The sequence below is a fragment of the Plectrocnemia conspersa genome, unplaced genomic scaffold, assembly GCF_051122295.1.
Source record: "Plectrocnemia conspersa isolate PC_06_02 unplaced genomic scaffold, ASM5112229v1 ptg000009l, whole genome shotgun sequence".
Taxonomy (NCBI): domain Eukaryota; kingdom Metazoa; phylum Arthropoda; class Insecta; order Trichoptera; family Polycentropodidae; genus Plectrocnemia; species Plectrocnemia conspersa.
This window is the reverse complement of record NW_028277173.1, coordinates 8,153,919-8,170,348: the sequence shown is the minus strand read 5'-3', so window position 1 is coordinate 8,170,348 and position 16,430 is coordinate 8,153,919. Positions and strand designations below refer to the sequence as shown.

Below are 16,430 nucleotides of genomic sequence, written 5' to 3'. Positions count from 1 at the left end.
TGATCAAATTTATTGTTGTATGAATATAATTTCATTTGCCCTACAACGCTATCAATTATCACATTTAATTATAGAATGTCTATATATTGCACTACGAACACTTCTCGGAATTCAAATTGTTTAATGAATTTTTAACGAATCTTCATTATTTTATCTCAAATTGCTAATTACTACATTAATATTATGACCAAAAAGACAATGTAACGTTATAAACGTATTATTGAATCACTTTAAAGATATATTTTTAATTATATTTGTACAGTAAAAAAATAGAAAAACAATATAATTTATTTCTCTATTTTTCTTGTGTATAATTGATATTAATTCCTAGTTTATCATTGTTTCAGGTCAAGGATTTTGAGGCTGCTGGCGCTAAAACAGCCGTAACACCCTGCGATGTTATCGAAGAAGCTGATATTACATTCACATGTGTCTCCGACCCCTCAGTTGCAAAAGAGGTACACTCGTATGCTCTATTTTGTAATGAGCTTTATTAACTTATACAATCCCCATATAGATGGTGTTCGGAAATTGTGGCGTTTTACATTGCACCTCTTTGGAGTCGAAGGGATACGTCGAGATGACAACCATCGATTCCGATACCTCTAAAGACATTGCCGACGCTATTACAGGAAAGGGTGCAAGATATTTAGAGGCTCAGGTTGAATTTTATTAAATAATTTATATCGGTATTTGTATTGTTTATCTAATCATTGATTATTGTAGATTCAAGGGTCTAAAACTGAAGCAGAGCAAGGTACATTGATAGTTTTAGCGGCCGGAGACCGTAGCTTGTTCGACGATTGCCAGACATGCTTTGAGGCCATGAGTAAAAGCTCGTTTTATTTAGGTAAGCGTATAATATATATTTTTGTGTTTTTATATGATGATTTTAATTGTATTTTATGTTTCTTAAGGCGAAATTGGCAACGCTTCCCAAATGAACCTCGTCCTTCAATTGATCCACGGAGTCGTATTAGCGGGACTCGCGGAGGGTATGGCGTTGGCCGATCGTGCCGGTCTAAACCAAAGGGATTTGTTAGAAGTTCTCGAGCTAACAAATTTATCTTGTCCGGAGCTAATTTTGAAAGGAAAAGGTAAGTGGATTTGTCGCTATAAACCTTAAAAAAGTTAAAGATTAATTGCTTTAATTTATTTTTTAGCCATGATGGAGAAAACATACACGACTCATCAGCCTCTGTCACATCTTCAGAAGGATCTGAAGTTGGTTTTGGGTATGGGCGATTCGCTGGAGCAATCGTTACCGCTCACCGCCACCACCAATGAAATATTCAAGCATGCCAAACGCCTCGGATATTCTAATCATGACGCAAGTGCCGTCTACATAAGAGCTAGATTTTGATTGCTGATCGACGATTCAATCTTTTTTAATGCATTTAAAACGACATTATATTTGCTGGCACTCAAGCGTCGTCGATTAGTCGGCAACGTCCGTATTTTGATTTTGTGTAAATACAATTATTGACCAACTTAAGTCGATTGTAGTATGTAAGAATCTCGCGAATGAACGGCGTCAGAAAATAAATATCTTTTATATGTAAAAGAAACGAAACGCATAGATATAAATATATATATATATATAGATTTGTAAGTTCAAATATAAAAGTATATTGATTTCATAGCGAATACATCTAATTCCTTTTTGGCACTTTTGACTAAAATATCACACCTTTGACAATATATTGGGTTTCGTTATAATATGAATACAAAACTATGGTTGGTCAGTTATAGAGATATTCGTTATCTCGAGATTTTTCTGTAAAGTTATATCGGTGTTTTGAAATACATTTTTGAATGATATTTGACAGAGTAAAGTTTAATTATTATTGATCCATTATATATGTAAATACATAATGTATCGGTTTAATATATATATATATGCAAATAAATTGCAGTTGGCATGTTAAAGTAGTATTAAATTTTCAAATATCTTTATTCAAAGAGAATTTTAAAATACTGTGTATTTTAAGAACATTATAAATTGACAGGACCATTTTTAACGTGTTTGTAAAGTTCATTCCCTCGTTTGGATATTTTTTATATATACTTTTCTGGTGACGTTCATGCGTCACATACAGTGCAATGACGTGAATTACAATTGCTGAACAAGTTTATTTTTAATTTTGTAACAATTTATTTGACGATTAAAAATATACACCTTATGTATATTAACCAAATGTTTAACAACGTGATCAGTTATAGATTAATCTTATGTTAGTTAAGTTTTTTTCATAAATGTAATTGTTTAAAGTCACGGTAAAAGGAATAATCAATTTCAGTTACATATTCAATATCATTTTCTGGTGTAGTTTTTTATTTATAATATTTTCATCATGCTATTTATTTATTAGCTTTTCTATTTGGACGTCATATTTTTTAACAAACTGGATAAACAGTGAGTTCAGCTATTACGACTTACATCATTTTTGTATTCTTTTATATAAATATATGCATAGCTATAATTAATTTAGACAATGTGTGCAAAATAGTTTTTATCTATTATTTTTTATAACATGTTTATTATATATCCATATTTTCAGCATTTTAATTGATCGGTTTTTTAAATTATTTGTAAGCGAAATTGACTTTAAAATATATTTAAAAGTTAATATTAAACTCTATTTTCCTGTCACATGGTGTTTTAGTGTATATTTTTCCAATCATTATCCATTCTCCCGTTTACATCACAATATACGAATAAGCGTCGATTAAATTAAACAAATTGAATTAAAAGTGGTTTTTTATTTGTTTACACAATATTGTATTTTAGAAAAATACGATTCGAAACAGTTCTATAAAAATAAATTGAAATTCTCAAATTACATTAATTAAATACATTCCCATATTAAAATTTCCAATTCACACTATAGAATGAAACTTGATATGAAAAATTACATAAATTGAACATTATATATTTATTGATATACACAATTCTTTTGGATAGATAAATGCAATATGATAGATACATCAATTCTTAAAACCAGAGTTCATGGTCATTTTTTTAAAATGATTATAAAAATGTTTACGATTATACTAAAGAGTATATATATATAATGGCAACCAATAGTTACAAAAAAATGCCCATTGTATGTTTTTAATATTAGACTAGTGAAAATAATTTTATTACATATATCACTCATACAAAATAATCATATTGGCAATTCCTCCATTTATATAATTTTATTTAAAACTTGATTCTTAAAATAATTAAATGTCATTTTACTAAAAGTGCTTTGCTGTTTATTTCTTAATTTATCAAGTAAGTTGATTGTTTATTATTTAATTTGAGCCAAGCATATTTATTTAATTCTTGGAGGATTACTAGATTATTTCATAATACACTTAACATACTTCTTATATATACATACATTATACAAGAGTGTGAGTCAAATGAAAGTATGATCAAATTTAAAAACACCATTGAATTGTCTGTAAATTGGGAACAGTATTACATGTACTTTGGAGACGTGACTATACAAAATAGGCAACATGAAGATTTTTTAAAAATGACTCAAAAATATCTTGCACAGACCCACCCTTTCCTATGCAGTCGTTGTAAAGCATTTAAAAATATTAGTACAAATTTAATTTTTAACAAAAAATGTTATGAATTTTTTTTTTTGAGGAACTTGCTGATTTTGGAGATGAGAATTCACAAAATATAAATTTCCGAGTTAACTCGGGCATGACCAAAAAGGGGTTAAAATTGTCCCCCTACTTGCAACATGCACCAGTTTTCTTTTTTGAGTAGTGAAGGTGTAAAACTCAAAGATTAAATGAAAATTGAAACCTGGATTCAAGGAAACCTAAGAAATAGTGTGGAAAAGATTATGCTGATCTTTTGGGTCTAGAGCGGATCTTATGTTATGTATTTATATCTTGCTTTCATTTAACTCACTCTTTTATATATAAAAACATTATAATACATTTTTCAATCGTATTGAAGTCTAAGAAATAGTAATTCATTTAATAGAATATATACATACATATATATATTCAGGCACATAGGAATTTTGAAAAGTATTGAATTACTTATGGTTTCTTTATTACGTCCTGACCGTCCATGTCTTCGATTGCTGCGTTATCTATCTGATCTTGAGGGTCGTCGATTGCATGGTTTCCATCTTGGATCGGTTCATTCACGATGTTTTGTCCCTCTTGCTGCAAGTCTTGAATATTTATATCTTGATCGTCGACGGCTTTCGGTTTCGGTATAGGCGAAACAGTCCTCGATATCGCTAACACTTCTGAAGCAGGTTTAGAAATGTTTGCGGCCGTCGTCTGCTTGAAGCTCTTCAGAGTCAATTCTAATTGATTAACTTTCTCTTTAGTTTCGATCAGCTGCGCCGAAATTGTATCTTTCTCTATTCTCATAGTCTCTAATATGGTCGATTTACTTTTGTCTAACTTTTCCAACGATTCTAATTTTGTCTGGCAATATTGAAGTTCTTGTTTAGCTTTTTCTGCCGTTTTCGATAGTAAGACCACGTCAATTTTTTGCTTCTTGATCATATCCAACGATTTGAACTCGCTCATTTTCATATCGGCCATTCTAGATTCAGTCTCTCGTAACTGCGAGTCCATATTGTTTTTTCTGTTTACGCACGAGACTCTTTCGTCCGAACACACTCTGAGTTGTTCGCCTATATCGTCCATTTGCTTGAGTAATTCATAGTTTTGCGTCGATAAATACCACCAAGTGTACGTTAAATATAAGCATACGATAATTAGCGCCAATACTAGGTTTTGATATCTGGAATTTCCAGATCTCATATTTTCAAAGCCCATCTTTCTCATTTAGATGCTTTTTACGACACAATTATCTGTAATGAAAGAAAACAATATTTTAATACCATTACAAAACATTCATCGATTGTTAAATCAAAGAAGAATGCACTTTCACTTTTAGTATATGATTTTGATAACAAATATATATACATAACTGTCCAGTTTTAATACAAAACTTACTATAATAGAAACTTGTTTAAATATCAGTAAGTGCCACGATTAACTATTTTTAGTTGTTAAACATTTCATTGATAACAGTATTCGTAGGACTTTTTTTGTTGCTGTATAAAATGACAATTTGACAACTAGAAAATTACAAGTCGACAATTTAAATTTATCAGATATTCGCACTAATTGTTATCGATTGAATCTTTGGCGATTATAATGTAAACACACAACTCTCCGGGTTGACTGGTATGTGTGTAATTGTTCGGTGCTGCCAGTATAAAAATAATGCATTCAACATGTGAATTAGAATATTTTATCAACCAGTAATTATAAGCAAGTTAAACCGAAAAAAATATTTATTAGCCTCCGGTGTCCTTGTGAATATTTAATATCACATAAAAGTTGCAATATTTTGATTAAAAATTAAATATATCAATAGTGTATAAAAATAATAGATTCGTTGTTTTTTACAATTATTTTAATATGTATTGAAAAATATTTAAATTTAACAGTTTAAATAATGTCGAGATTTTATAATATAAAAACCTAGTACCAATTGTTGCGGAGCGATTAATTTTGTTAGCACAAAACTAGGTGACATTCTGATAGCATGGTATAAATATCATTTATATATATTTATTTAGGTTTTATTAAGATTAAAACTTGACGGCTTTCTGGTAGCACTCTGGTGTGATATACACACTCTATTGGCGACTTTTGGTGGAATCTCAACCATGCCTGCCGAGAAGGAGGAAGGGGAGAAGGGACTAAAAATCATAGCAAGAATATATTCATCTAAAGTGAAAACCTACCTCAAATAACGAGTCTGAACTAAACTAGTTGTTTCAATGTATGTACTGATGTTTTTCAGGTATAAGTTTCTTTAGCCCTTTTTTATACGTACAATAAATAATAGTTTGGTCTCTTTAAAGGGTGATGTGGGTTGGTTTGCGCGGTCGCCAGATTTGAGTATTTGTAATTTATTTCTATGGGAATATCTGAAGGAAAAGTTATTAAAGCGTAGCTCTCACACCCTAGCGGAGCTAAAGGAGCGGATTATTGAATAAGTTAACGCCACACCCCGCGATATGTGTGAACAAACTGTACAAAACTTCAAAGATCCTCTCTAATAGTGGGTTACTGCTAATGGCCGCCATCTTGGGAACATTATTTTCAAAACTTGATGAATATAAATGGTATTTACTTCTTACTTCGAAAATAAAAATAGCTTTTCTTTATATTCCGCCATTACTTTTTTTAACTTCTTTAGGGGCTGTGATGATGGCGGGTGGCAATGAGACACAGATTGAGCCGCTGCAGTAATATTTATTGAAGATTGACGGTGATTACATTACAAAAATGGGGCGGACGCGCGACGGCACGCGTCCGAACCCTTACAAGCTTGCCGGAAGAGAGAGAGCCGTCACAACACCGCTATTTCTGCGCCGACCAGTTTTGGCCATAACAAATCTATATTGGCCCCCATACGGCTCCGGCCCTAGCAATTTACAATTGCGAACTATAACCAGGGGGAGGTATGGGGGCCTTGGCGCTGCTGTTGATTAAATGCTGGCGGCGCAAAAGTAGCAAAGTCGTGACGTATGGTGTGGCGGCGCGGCCTCCAGTGACGCGCGGCGTGCTTCGCTCCAAGCCGAGTGGAACACGTGTAGACCCGGGCGGCGCGTAGGGCTCCAGGGGGCGCGAGAAGAACGGGCATGTCCGGGAGCACCTTTCGGGGCCCTGTGGTGCGTCGGTGCAGCTACACAGGGCGCGCGCGTGACGGGCCCCGAACATGCGGTTCGAGCTCGGAGTCGCGGGGGCGTAGCCCTACGGGTGCGTGACGGGTCACGCGTGGTCCACTCGAGCCTGGTCTACGGCAGCACTTCGGTGGCTTCTCGCTGGAGGCGCGTGGTGGCGCCGGATGCTTCCTGGGTCACGTGGTCGGCGGCGGCGGCGGCTGACGATGGCGGCTCATGGTCGGAGGCGCAGGCCCATCGTCTTGGTGGTCCGCCAGCTCGAGTCCGGATCCAGGGAAGCTCCGGCGGGGTGGCAGCAAGTGGGTTTGCAGCGGCTCGGCTTTTTGTACTGCAGCGGCGTCTGTGTCTGCCATTTTTCGTCTGACTCCATATCTGTGCTCAGGATCACGTCGGGGTCACCAGTTTAGGGGCTGTGATGATGGCGGGTGGCAATGAGACACAGATTGAGCCGCTGCAGTAATATTTATTGAAGATTGACGGTGATTACATTACAAAAATGGGGCGGACGCGCGACGGCACGCGTCCGAACCCTTACAAGCTTGCCGGAAGAGAGAGAGCCGTCACAACACCGCTATTTCTGCGCCGACCAGTTTTGGCCATAACAAATCTATATTGGCCCCCATACTTCTAAAAACTGCTTAATCGATTCTGCCGCATTCTGTATATATTTGAAAATTTATAAACACACTTCTACATTAGTTATTTGTAGTGTGCAGGTTACGGCATATTGCAATATTGTCAAGAAGAGAGATTTATGAAACTAGTTTAAAAAACACAGAAACATACGATAATAACTTATAATTTTATCCTCTATGATTTGTACTAATTATTAAGAATTTTTTTTGACGAAGCACTGTTGAACACAAACCAATAGATAAACATATTAAGAATCAAATATGCTCAATAACCTATTGTGGAGGCCTATTTATATACATATGTATTTATTTTATTATGCACAAAACTTGGCGGTACTCTGGTAATACTGATGTGACGGTGGCACATTTTTTTGTGGACATGGATGGATAAACAACGGCCGGTGCTGCCTCGTTCATCTTTCAAATGCATATATTTAAATATAGCATGTAACTATATACATTCAGTGCAGCAGCTTTAACTGTGTCTAGTTGCCACTCGTCACCAAACATCTGCCGAACTATTATATGCTGACAATACGGTCATCATGGCAGATAGTTGAGAAGGGTTGCAAATACTTATATGTGAATAATTATTGTATTTATTTAGAATTATTTTTGTGTAAAATAATTTTCATTATAACATTTTCATAAATAATACAAACTGTCTTATTTATATGATGTATTTAATATAAAATTATCTATCTTTTCGTAGTCATTGCTGTTTCTCGGTCTTAATTTAATAATATTTTATCGCAGTATGCCATTTAATTGATTGGCACGAAAAGCATTAGTATAAAAATTAAAATTCAAACATTTTTTAAATATTGTATAGTCATTATATCGGGCATTGCCCTTTTCGGGCTGTTGTTGCCACCCCCAAAAATATCATAAATCATCGAATGCCATTAAATCTCATTTGCCCGAAAACATTGATTTCCTAGTGTCGTAAACGAAATCGATAAAATAGACCCTCGATTGATCGACGAGAAATCGCCGTCAAAGTACGAATCGTCGACGAAAGAGGTTCCGCACGCCGGATGACAGGTGCGAGTGTTGCCAGTACGAGTGGTCGCGTCACGTGACCGCCTTTGGCAGCCGAAGGGCAGCACGCGGCCGCCCCCCGCGCCCCATTGCGCCCCACACCCCGCAGTCATGCCCGCCGCCAATCCGCTGCCGCCCAAGGAGAACGCGCTCTTCAAGAGAATCCTAGTGAGACCAATGCCGACACCATAACCTATACGCTAGCTCCAGCCGCCTTCAATTTGCGTCGAATTGTCGTCGTTTTCTAATATCCTCGAACGCCACGATACCTGATGCCTCTCCTTGCCCGAATTCGTCTTATAGGAATACTATTATATGTTGGGACTATTTTGATCTTTTCATAAATAGACGGTCAATATTGTGCTTTTTAGTTCATTCATCTTGCATTGCCTTCAGAAAGCATATTTGTTGCTAAAATGATCACAATTACATGAACAAAAGTGAATGGCACATTTTGGGAAGAATATTAGTGATATTCGAATTGTACAATTCAAAAAACGTATTGCAGACAGTTAATCTCTTACAACTATTTATTAACTGTGATTGATACAATAATTACTCAATTTCCATACCATACTTCGGTTTTGGGAACAATAATAGGAACTCCTTTTAGTCGTCTTATTTATCAGATTATGTCTTTGTCTCGTTTAGGATTTAAAATGTTTTCCTTTTGGTAATAGCTTCTGCTTATTTTCAATGAATACTTTGTTTTAATTTAAATGTTCAATAATAATTGGCCACTGTAATCTGTCAGCTCTAAAAACTGAAACATGTCCTTCCTGCAAGGTTTTAGAAAGTTTAAAAGATTCTTATCATTTATTAAAAGTAAATCTTTTAAAAAATTGAAGCTTACAAATATGGAACTATTCCAGTTTCATGAGCTTGGTTAAAGTAAATATGATATGATTTCCAAAGTGCTTTTGTGTTCCTAGCACTACTTAACACTTGACCGACGGGTCGTTTTCTTCCCACATGATCTGCAAAAACGGGCTGCTTCGCGAGAACTTTGCGCAACACAGATTTATAACAAGAAGATATGATAACTTTTGAATTAAACGGAATTAAAAAACAAAAATTTATCAAACATGTTAAAATTATTTTGTCAGTGGTTTTCAATCTGTCGGTTGCATAAAATAATAATTAATTATGTTAATAAAATGAACTATGTGAATTATCATATATAAATTATATTTCGGTCTTTCATGTGCTAAAAATTTTATGCTTATAGCTGTCAGCTTTAAAAATAATTTATGATCAAGTTTTATTATCATCTCTTGTTTATACAAAGAGCTATTTGCTTGTCCCTCACATGGGAAGTCAGCCAGGGCAATAAAAATCATTAAAAGTCAGAAATCATAAAAGGTAGTCACTACCCGTCCCATCACCTAACATCAGAAGAGGAAGCCAGTAGATACTACCCGGCCCGTCGGTTAAGTGTTAGATTACATTATTTATTTTCGCGTTGCAGTCCAAACGCCATAGGATATGTGACGAATAAAATTTTATCTTTGAATGCAATTTTGAAATACTTATCAATAAAATGATCGATTTTCATCTGCTATAAAACTCTAGGAAATATTTAGCAGTATATTGCAATAAAAAATGTTAATCGTTTCTCGACTATTTTACCCTAAACATGGAATGAAGTACACGGACCACAGATGTAATCTATTTTTTTCATATTGTCATTTTGCTTATCTAGAAATTTTCTAAAATATAAATTTAATTATATATATTTAAAATAAATATTAAATAGCTAATAGTGCTGAAGAGCTACACGGTTTTATAGTCATGTTTGTCTTTCACCATGAACGTTTGCCCAATTATAATGTTCTGGTTAAGTTAAGTGAAGTTACTCTAACTTTGGATAAACCAATTATTGTCATTGATTAATTTCTGCCTTATTTTTTTAATATTATCAGTTAAAAATGCATGCTGATATTACGAAAAAAAAAACACATTCAATGAATAGGTAATGAAACGGTTAAGCCAAACTCACCTGCAGAATGTCTGAAGCGAATTCTCCGAGAAAACTGTTTAGTAGTCTTTTTTAAAAATATTTACTTATATTTGTGCATTTACGATTTATATTGCACTGAAAATTAATCAGTAGTGTTATGAAATTTTTTCTCAATTGAATTAAGTGTAAAATATTATTTAAATATTGAGTTATAATAATTATTTTAATTAATCATTAATTACTTTGATAATCGTTTTGAATTTTGTAAAATATGCGTATTACAATGCCGTGCGAATTTCTGATTAGTGAGGGTGTCAAAAGGAATATGCTTAATTTATTATTACATACCTTTGATTAAAGACATCATTTCAACTTTTTCAAATCATCATAATTAAGATCAGCTGCAATTGAATTAATTCAGCAAAATTGATGCATTTTAAATACATAATATTATTGAATTTATTGTGTATATAAAAGCTAATAATGTTTAGAATTCGATATAGTTTTTTTGTGCGTATTTGCATATAAATTAATTTAACTGCGATAGAATTTATGAACTGATTGAAATAAAATCTTTGCGTCTTGAAACAACAAATACAAAAACGTAAAACGAACTTCACAAAAATTTGCGATGTATACCTGTTTTTTGAGATAATGTGGGCCTTCTTAACGTTTTATTTGGTTCAACGAACGAATTCTGCGAATTTCGTTCATAGTAGATCTTTTGAAGGCATAAATGCATTTGTTTTTGTTGAGAAGAAGAGTCGTATTGTCTTGCATTTCGCATAAAGGATCGTGGATTTTGAAGCGGAACTAGTCACTGATATATTGAGAAAAATAATAACTACCTGTGTTGCTCAAATATACAAATTGTTTCATTATAAGATTTTTTAAATTTCATTCGAAAATGAACAAATATTTTACGAATGTTCGATTGATTATTCGAATATTGTGCGAATAATTGTATATTCGAATATTCAATTGAGAATCCTAGTCGTGACGCTATTGAAGCTGATGTGCTTTTTTATAAAAGTCATAGTTTTCGTATAATAATATCATTAACTATAATATGCCTGTTTTTTTCAGCGTTGCTACGAACGAAAGCAATACAAAAATGGGTTGAAGTTGGCGAAACAGATATTATCTAACCCAAAGTTCTCGGAGCATGGAGGTAATTTTTTTGTATTATTTATATTTTAACATATTACAACAAATAACACATTTCAGTCTGCTATTTTCGCGGAATTTTAAATATATATGTTTTGACAAAATGTGAAATTATAAATGTATACATTGACATCTCTAGAAAAAAATTCAATCTTTATTACCTTCGCATGATATTTTTATAAGCCTGAGTTACGGACTGGCCACAAAAATTTCGCTATCACACGAAAACGCGTGACCGTAATGTGTTTAATAGTTAGCTTTTTTAAAGAATAAACAGTTAGTAGCTTTTAAATGAAACAATCATTAATTATTATTTGGTTACTGATGATCAGAAATTTATCATATAATTATTCAAATACAGGTACACTTTGTTGTACAAATTACAATTTTATTTATATTTTGGGAGTCATAACGTGTACTCAATCCGATATTTTATAATGTTTATTTATTTGTTGTAAATCTTCCATTGCAACACGATAGTTAACACCAATCCGTTACAATGGGATAAACACAACAATTTTTAAGTTAGTAGTGAGACACCAGACTAAAATCAAAGTGTAAAAAAGTGACATCTATTTTATTCTTTATAATTTATTATTACAGCTTACAATCAATAGATGTCACTGTATCTGTGAGAGTAGGAAAATCTAGGAAAACCTAATTGTGATGGTCGATCGGAATAATAATTATATAGTAATCATTAATTCCAATCTCCCAGACATGATAGAAATTAAAAACGTTAGGGTCTATGTGGGATTCGAATTCGGCTATTTTGGGCATTAGTTATTGACTTAAACCACTGGTCTATTGTGCTGGTTTTTATGTTTTGTTGGTTCAAATTACCCCTTTATTGTAATTATTAACTAAATAAATACAGACCTTAATTTAATCGCATTGACACTGAAAACTTAATTTATTAGAAATTAAATTTCTGGTGTATAAAATTAAATTGTATTATATTTTACACAATCAACGGATATTTTTTTTGCCTAATCTGTAAATTAACACTGATGCAATAACATATGCGTTAAATAAAAATAAAACTATCGTTTAGAACCGATGACGCAAATATGCGTCATTAAATTTTGGGGAAAGTGATGGGGAAAGAGAGTTTTACATATATTCTGATGTCATAAAATAGTTTATATAATTAGCCTAGTTGTAAAATTTTGTATCAGCGCTTAAATCTAGGTCTGTGTGCATGCACTCCTCGTAAAAAATGTTAAATGCATAAAAACACATGTCTATATCGTTTGCATGTAATAAAATAATAAAAATCATGTCACTGATTTTGAATGACATTTCCATTAAAAAACAACGACCAGTCATGTATTAACTTTTAAGTAATTTCACAAATTAGGCTTATTGTATTTAATTCCTATTTTTTCTTTGTAGAAACGCTGGCGATGAAAGGCTTGACGTTGAATTGTCTCGGACGCAAGGAAGAGGCATACGAACTTGTGAGGAGAGGTTTGAGAAACAACCTCAATTCGCACGTTTGTTGGCACGTCTACGGCTTACTGCAGCGCTCTGATAAGAAATACGACGAAGCGATCAAATGTTATCGGCACGCTTTAAAGTGGGAAAAGGATAACATCCAAATTTTGCGCGATTTATCTTTGTTGCAAATTCAAATGAGAGATTTGGAAGGCTACAAGGTGAACGCAACGCCAAAGAACTACCAAATTCATGAATTCATTTAATTTTACTTATTCCTATACCATTCTTAGGATACGAGGTATCAACTCTTTATGTTGAGTCCGACGCAGAGAGCTTCGTGGATCGGATTCGCTATGAGCTACCACTTTCTCGAAGATTATGAGACGGCACTCAGCATCCTCGAGACGTTTAGACGGTCACAAATGAAAACTCAACTCGATCAAGATCACTCCGAGCTTTTATTGTATCAAAATTTAGTTCTCTCTGAATCTGGACAACACGAAAAGGCTCTGACTCACTTAGAAAAGTTTGAAAATCAAATATTTGACAAGTTAACCGTGAAAGAGACGTCGGGTGAATTGACTTTAAAACTCAATAGGTATTTTGTTATGGAATGAATGTGTGTTTATTAAAATTTATATTAATGGTGTGTTATTTGATAAAGATTTAAAGAAGCCGAAGCCATCTATGTTGATCTGTTGAAACGGAATTCTGAAAACGTATTGTATTATAACAAATTATTAGAAGCTAAACAAATTACATCCGATGAAGATAAGGTAGAATTTTTCGGAAACTGTCGGAATGAGTATTCGGGGGCGCTTGCACCGAGAAGATTGCAATTAAATTACGCTTCTGGAGACACGTTTAAACGATTAGTGGATGAATATTTGAAGGTCGGTCTTCATAAAGGGGTTCCGCCTCTTTTCGTCGATTTACGGTATATACTCGATATTCATTCCTATTTATATAATTTTTTTTATTTCTGTATGTAATATTATTGTCTTTTATAGATCTCTCTATGCCAAAAATTACAACGTAGAAGTTATCGAGTCCCTTCTCAAGCAATACATAGAGTCGTTGAAGAAAACCGGTAGCTTTAATCCCGAGGAGAGTGACATTATACAACCGGCCTGTGCGCTTTTATGGACTTATTATTATGCTGCGCAACATTATGATTATCTTGGTGATACGGCCAAAGCCTTGGAATTCATTGATCTCGCGATTGAGCATACGCCTACGTTGATTGAACTATTCATCGTAAAAGGACGAATATATAAAGTAAGTATACATGCTTATTTTTTATAAATTTATTTGATATATAGAACAAAATGGAGAAAAGTACAAAGTTTTTGATCTAATAATTACTCCTGTATATGTAGTATTATACCCATCCATAGAAGTACAGTCGATTCTGCTTAATTGGTCCTCCGGTTTATGGGACAGCTGATTATTTAGGCTAAATTCCAAGGAACAGAAACCAAACAAGGGAACTAATAGTAATTTATTTCAGTTATTTGGAACACCATCTTCTTCTATATAAAATTGTTCTAAGCCTCCGCTTCCGGACGCGCATAACTTGAGATGAAACATTCTTCGTTCAATTCTCTACTCTAAATCGTATCGCTTTGTATGAACGGTGTATAATAAATAATACACGTAAACAAAGGAAATATATTTAATTATAATAATAAAAATAAAAATTGAATTTGCTCTGATTGATTTTCGAGCCGTCGATTATGCATTCTGTTGTTTCGACCAATGAAAAATAAGCAATAAAATATAAAACAAGATGGCCGACAGTAACGTGACAACAGTTTTAAATAATTATTATTTATAAATAAAATTTTACTATGAGACATTAATTTTCATTAATTTTTCATGTGCCTTGTTCGATTTGACTGAATATAAATAATCGGATTGAAAATTAACTAGGTGTGCTATAACTATGAAAATGAAATATATACATAATGTGTTGAGGATTAGAAGAATACACTGATAGTCCAGTCAAATAAGGGTTTAACCTCGGAATGAAAGATAACAAGCTGAAATTTTGCACAGACCTTTGTTTTGGCGTTCTAAATATATGGTGAAAAGTCTCAAAATATATCGTGTCTGCTAATCAAGATATTAAAGGTCAAAAGTAATAAAAATCGTTTTTTTGCAAATATCTCGCCTCTTTTGCGTCGCATGTCATTAAATGTTTAACAAAACTTATAGAAAATAAAATTTTCTACAAGTTTGTCATAATTTATTTCTTCGTATGGTTAATGGTTTTCGAGATATAGCGCGGGGAGTGGGAAGCGCGCATCCGTTTATAGGATAACGCTATGTAAACTACGGAGCCAGAGTTACCTGTACATTCTTCCACAGTTTCGTAGAAAACATCGCAAATTGTTATCTGCTGAATGAACCCATCTAAAGCATTATAACTTTCAATCTCCATATCTTCAAAAATCATCATCGATAATGCAAAAGTAATACGTATGGCCTCTGATACTTCTTGCAAAAGTGGGACCATCCAATAAAAGACATAAGCATATGAAAGCCTCCTAGTTTCACAACTACTCTGGACAAGTCTGGGCTAGCATCTGAAGCTGCTACGATTTCACGTGCTTTTATGTACAACGGCTGATCAAAAGTTATTAAGCATGTTCTTTGTTCATGTTTCTTGGCAGTGTTTATAGCACACTGTAATGTAGTGTAAATTGTGTCCATATTACTCGCAGGATGATGAATAAAAGTAAGAAACAGAATCCGAGAAGTTACAAAGTTCTCATTGTTTTTTGTAAGTTGTTCAATAAATCCATTACACCCTGGCAACGGTGAGATATTTTTCCACTTTCCGTACTTCCACAACAAATCAACTACATTAAATATTTGTTCGGTTAGTTCTTCTACATCATTAAAATTTTGAACTTGAATCTCTTGCTCAATCCGGGTACGACATGATTTTCATACACTAGAAGGGGTATATGTGATAGTGCTGCTCCTTTGCACTTGGTTTTGTTGTAAATTTCTTTATGCGGTCATCAGATATAACTTCAGATTTTGGAGTTATTATTTTTATTAGCCATCGAGAGTATAAATATTTTTCTGCATTATCTGCTGTATACTGTACTAAGGCACTTGACTATGATGATTGATTACGAGGCTGTGGGTGATAAACAGCTGAAATTTAACATTTTACAGTATCACTATATGAAGCGAAAAAACCTAAACTTGACAAAACATCCAAAAGTCTTTTTGGATGTTTGGCCTATCTGTATTTTTTCTATGAAGAAATACAGATAGGCCTATTAATGACTGCGAAGAAAAGGACCGTTTTCGAATGGAAGTCATTATAGCATGACTTATAGCTGTGTATTTCGTTTTAAAATGCCCCGTCTTTCCTTTTCTGTTCTTTATAATAACTTCTTGCAGAAAATGTAATAAAGTTTTCGGAATTTCTTCATT

General features: G+C 33.5%; 3 protein-coding genes across 3 annotated transcripts in view; 2 read left to right on the top strand and 1 right to left on the bottom strand.

The window, feature by feature from the left end:
• Ndf (Nucleosome-destabilizing factor) overlaps positions 1-2,653 on the top strand; it is a 40,537-nt gene extending 37,884 nt beyond the window's left edge. The window contains exons 8-12 of the mRNA XM_088193367.1: positions 348-458; positions 518-661; positions 727-850; positions 918-1,097; positions 1,164-2,653. Coding sequence (XP_088049493.1) covers positions 348-458; positions 518-661; positions 727-850; positions 918-1,097; positions 1,164-1,363 — 759 coding nt within the window. The 3' untranslated portion in view covers positions 1,364-2,653. The remainder of the gene's footprint in view (positions 1-347; positions 459-517; positions 662-726; positions 851-917; positions 1,098-1,163) is intronic.
• Positions 2,654-2,743: 90 nt separating this feature from the next.
• On the bottom strand, positions 2,744-5,237 carry LOC148231801 (uncharacterized). The gene is made up of 2 exons (XM_088193369.1): positions 4,990-5,237; positions 2,744-4,844 (listed from the first exon to the last, which is right to left on the bottom strand). The coding sequence occupies exon 2, from the start codon at positions 4,816-4,818 to the stop codon at positions 4,054-4,056; it is 765 nt and encodes a 254-aa protein (XP_088049495.1). The 5' UTR covers positions 4,819-4,844; positions 4,990-5,237; the 3' UTR covers positions 2,744-4,053.
• Positions 5,238-8,427: 3,190 nt separating this feature from the next.
• Naa15-16 (N-alpha-acetyltransferase 15/16) overlaps positions 8,428-16,430 on the top strand; it is a 100,492-nt gene continuing 92,489 nt past the window's right edge. The window contains exons 1-6 of the mRNA XM_088193365.1: positions 8,428-8,578; positions 11,457-11,541; positions 12,933-13,195; positions 13,268-13,575; positions 13,642-13,914; positions 13,988-14,255. Coding sequence (XP_088049491.1) covers positions 8,522-8,578; positions 11,457-11,541; positions 12,933-13,195; positions 13,268-13,575; positions 13,642-13,914; positions 13,988-14,255 — 1,254 coding nt within the window. The 5' untranslated portion in view covers positions 8,428-8,521. The remainder of the gene's footprint in view (positions 8,579-11,456; positions 11,542-12,932; positions 13,196-13,267; positions 13,576-13,641; positions 13,915-13,987; positions 14,256-16,430) is intronic.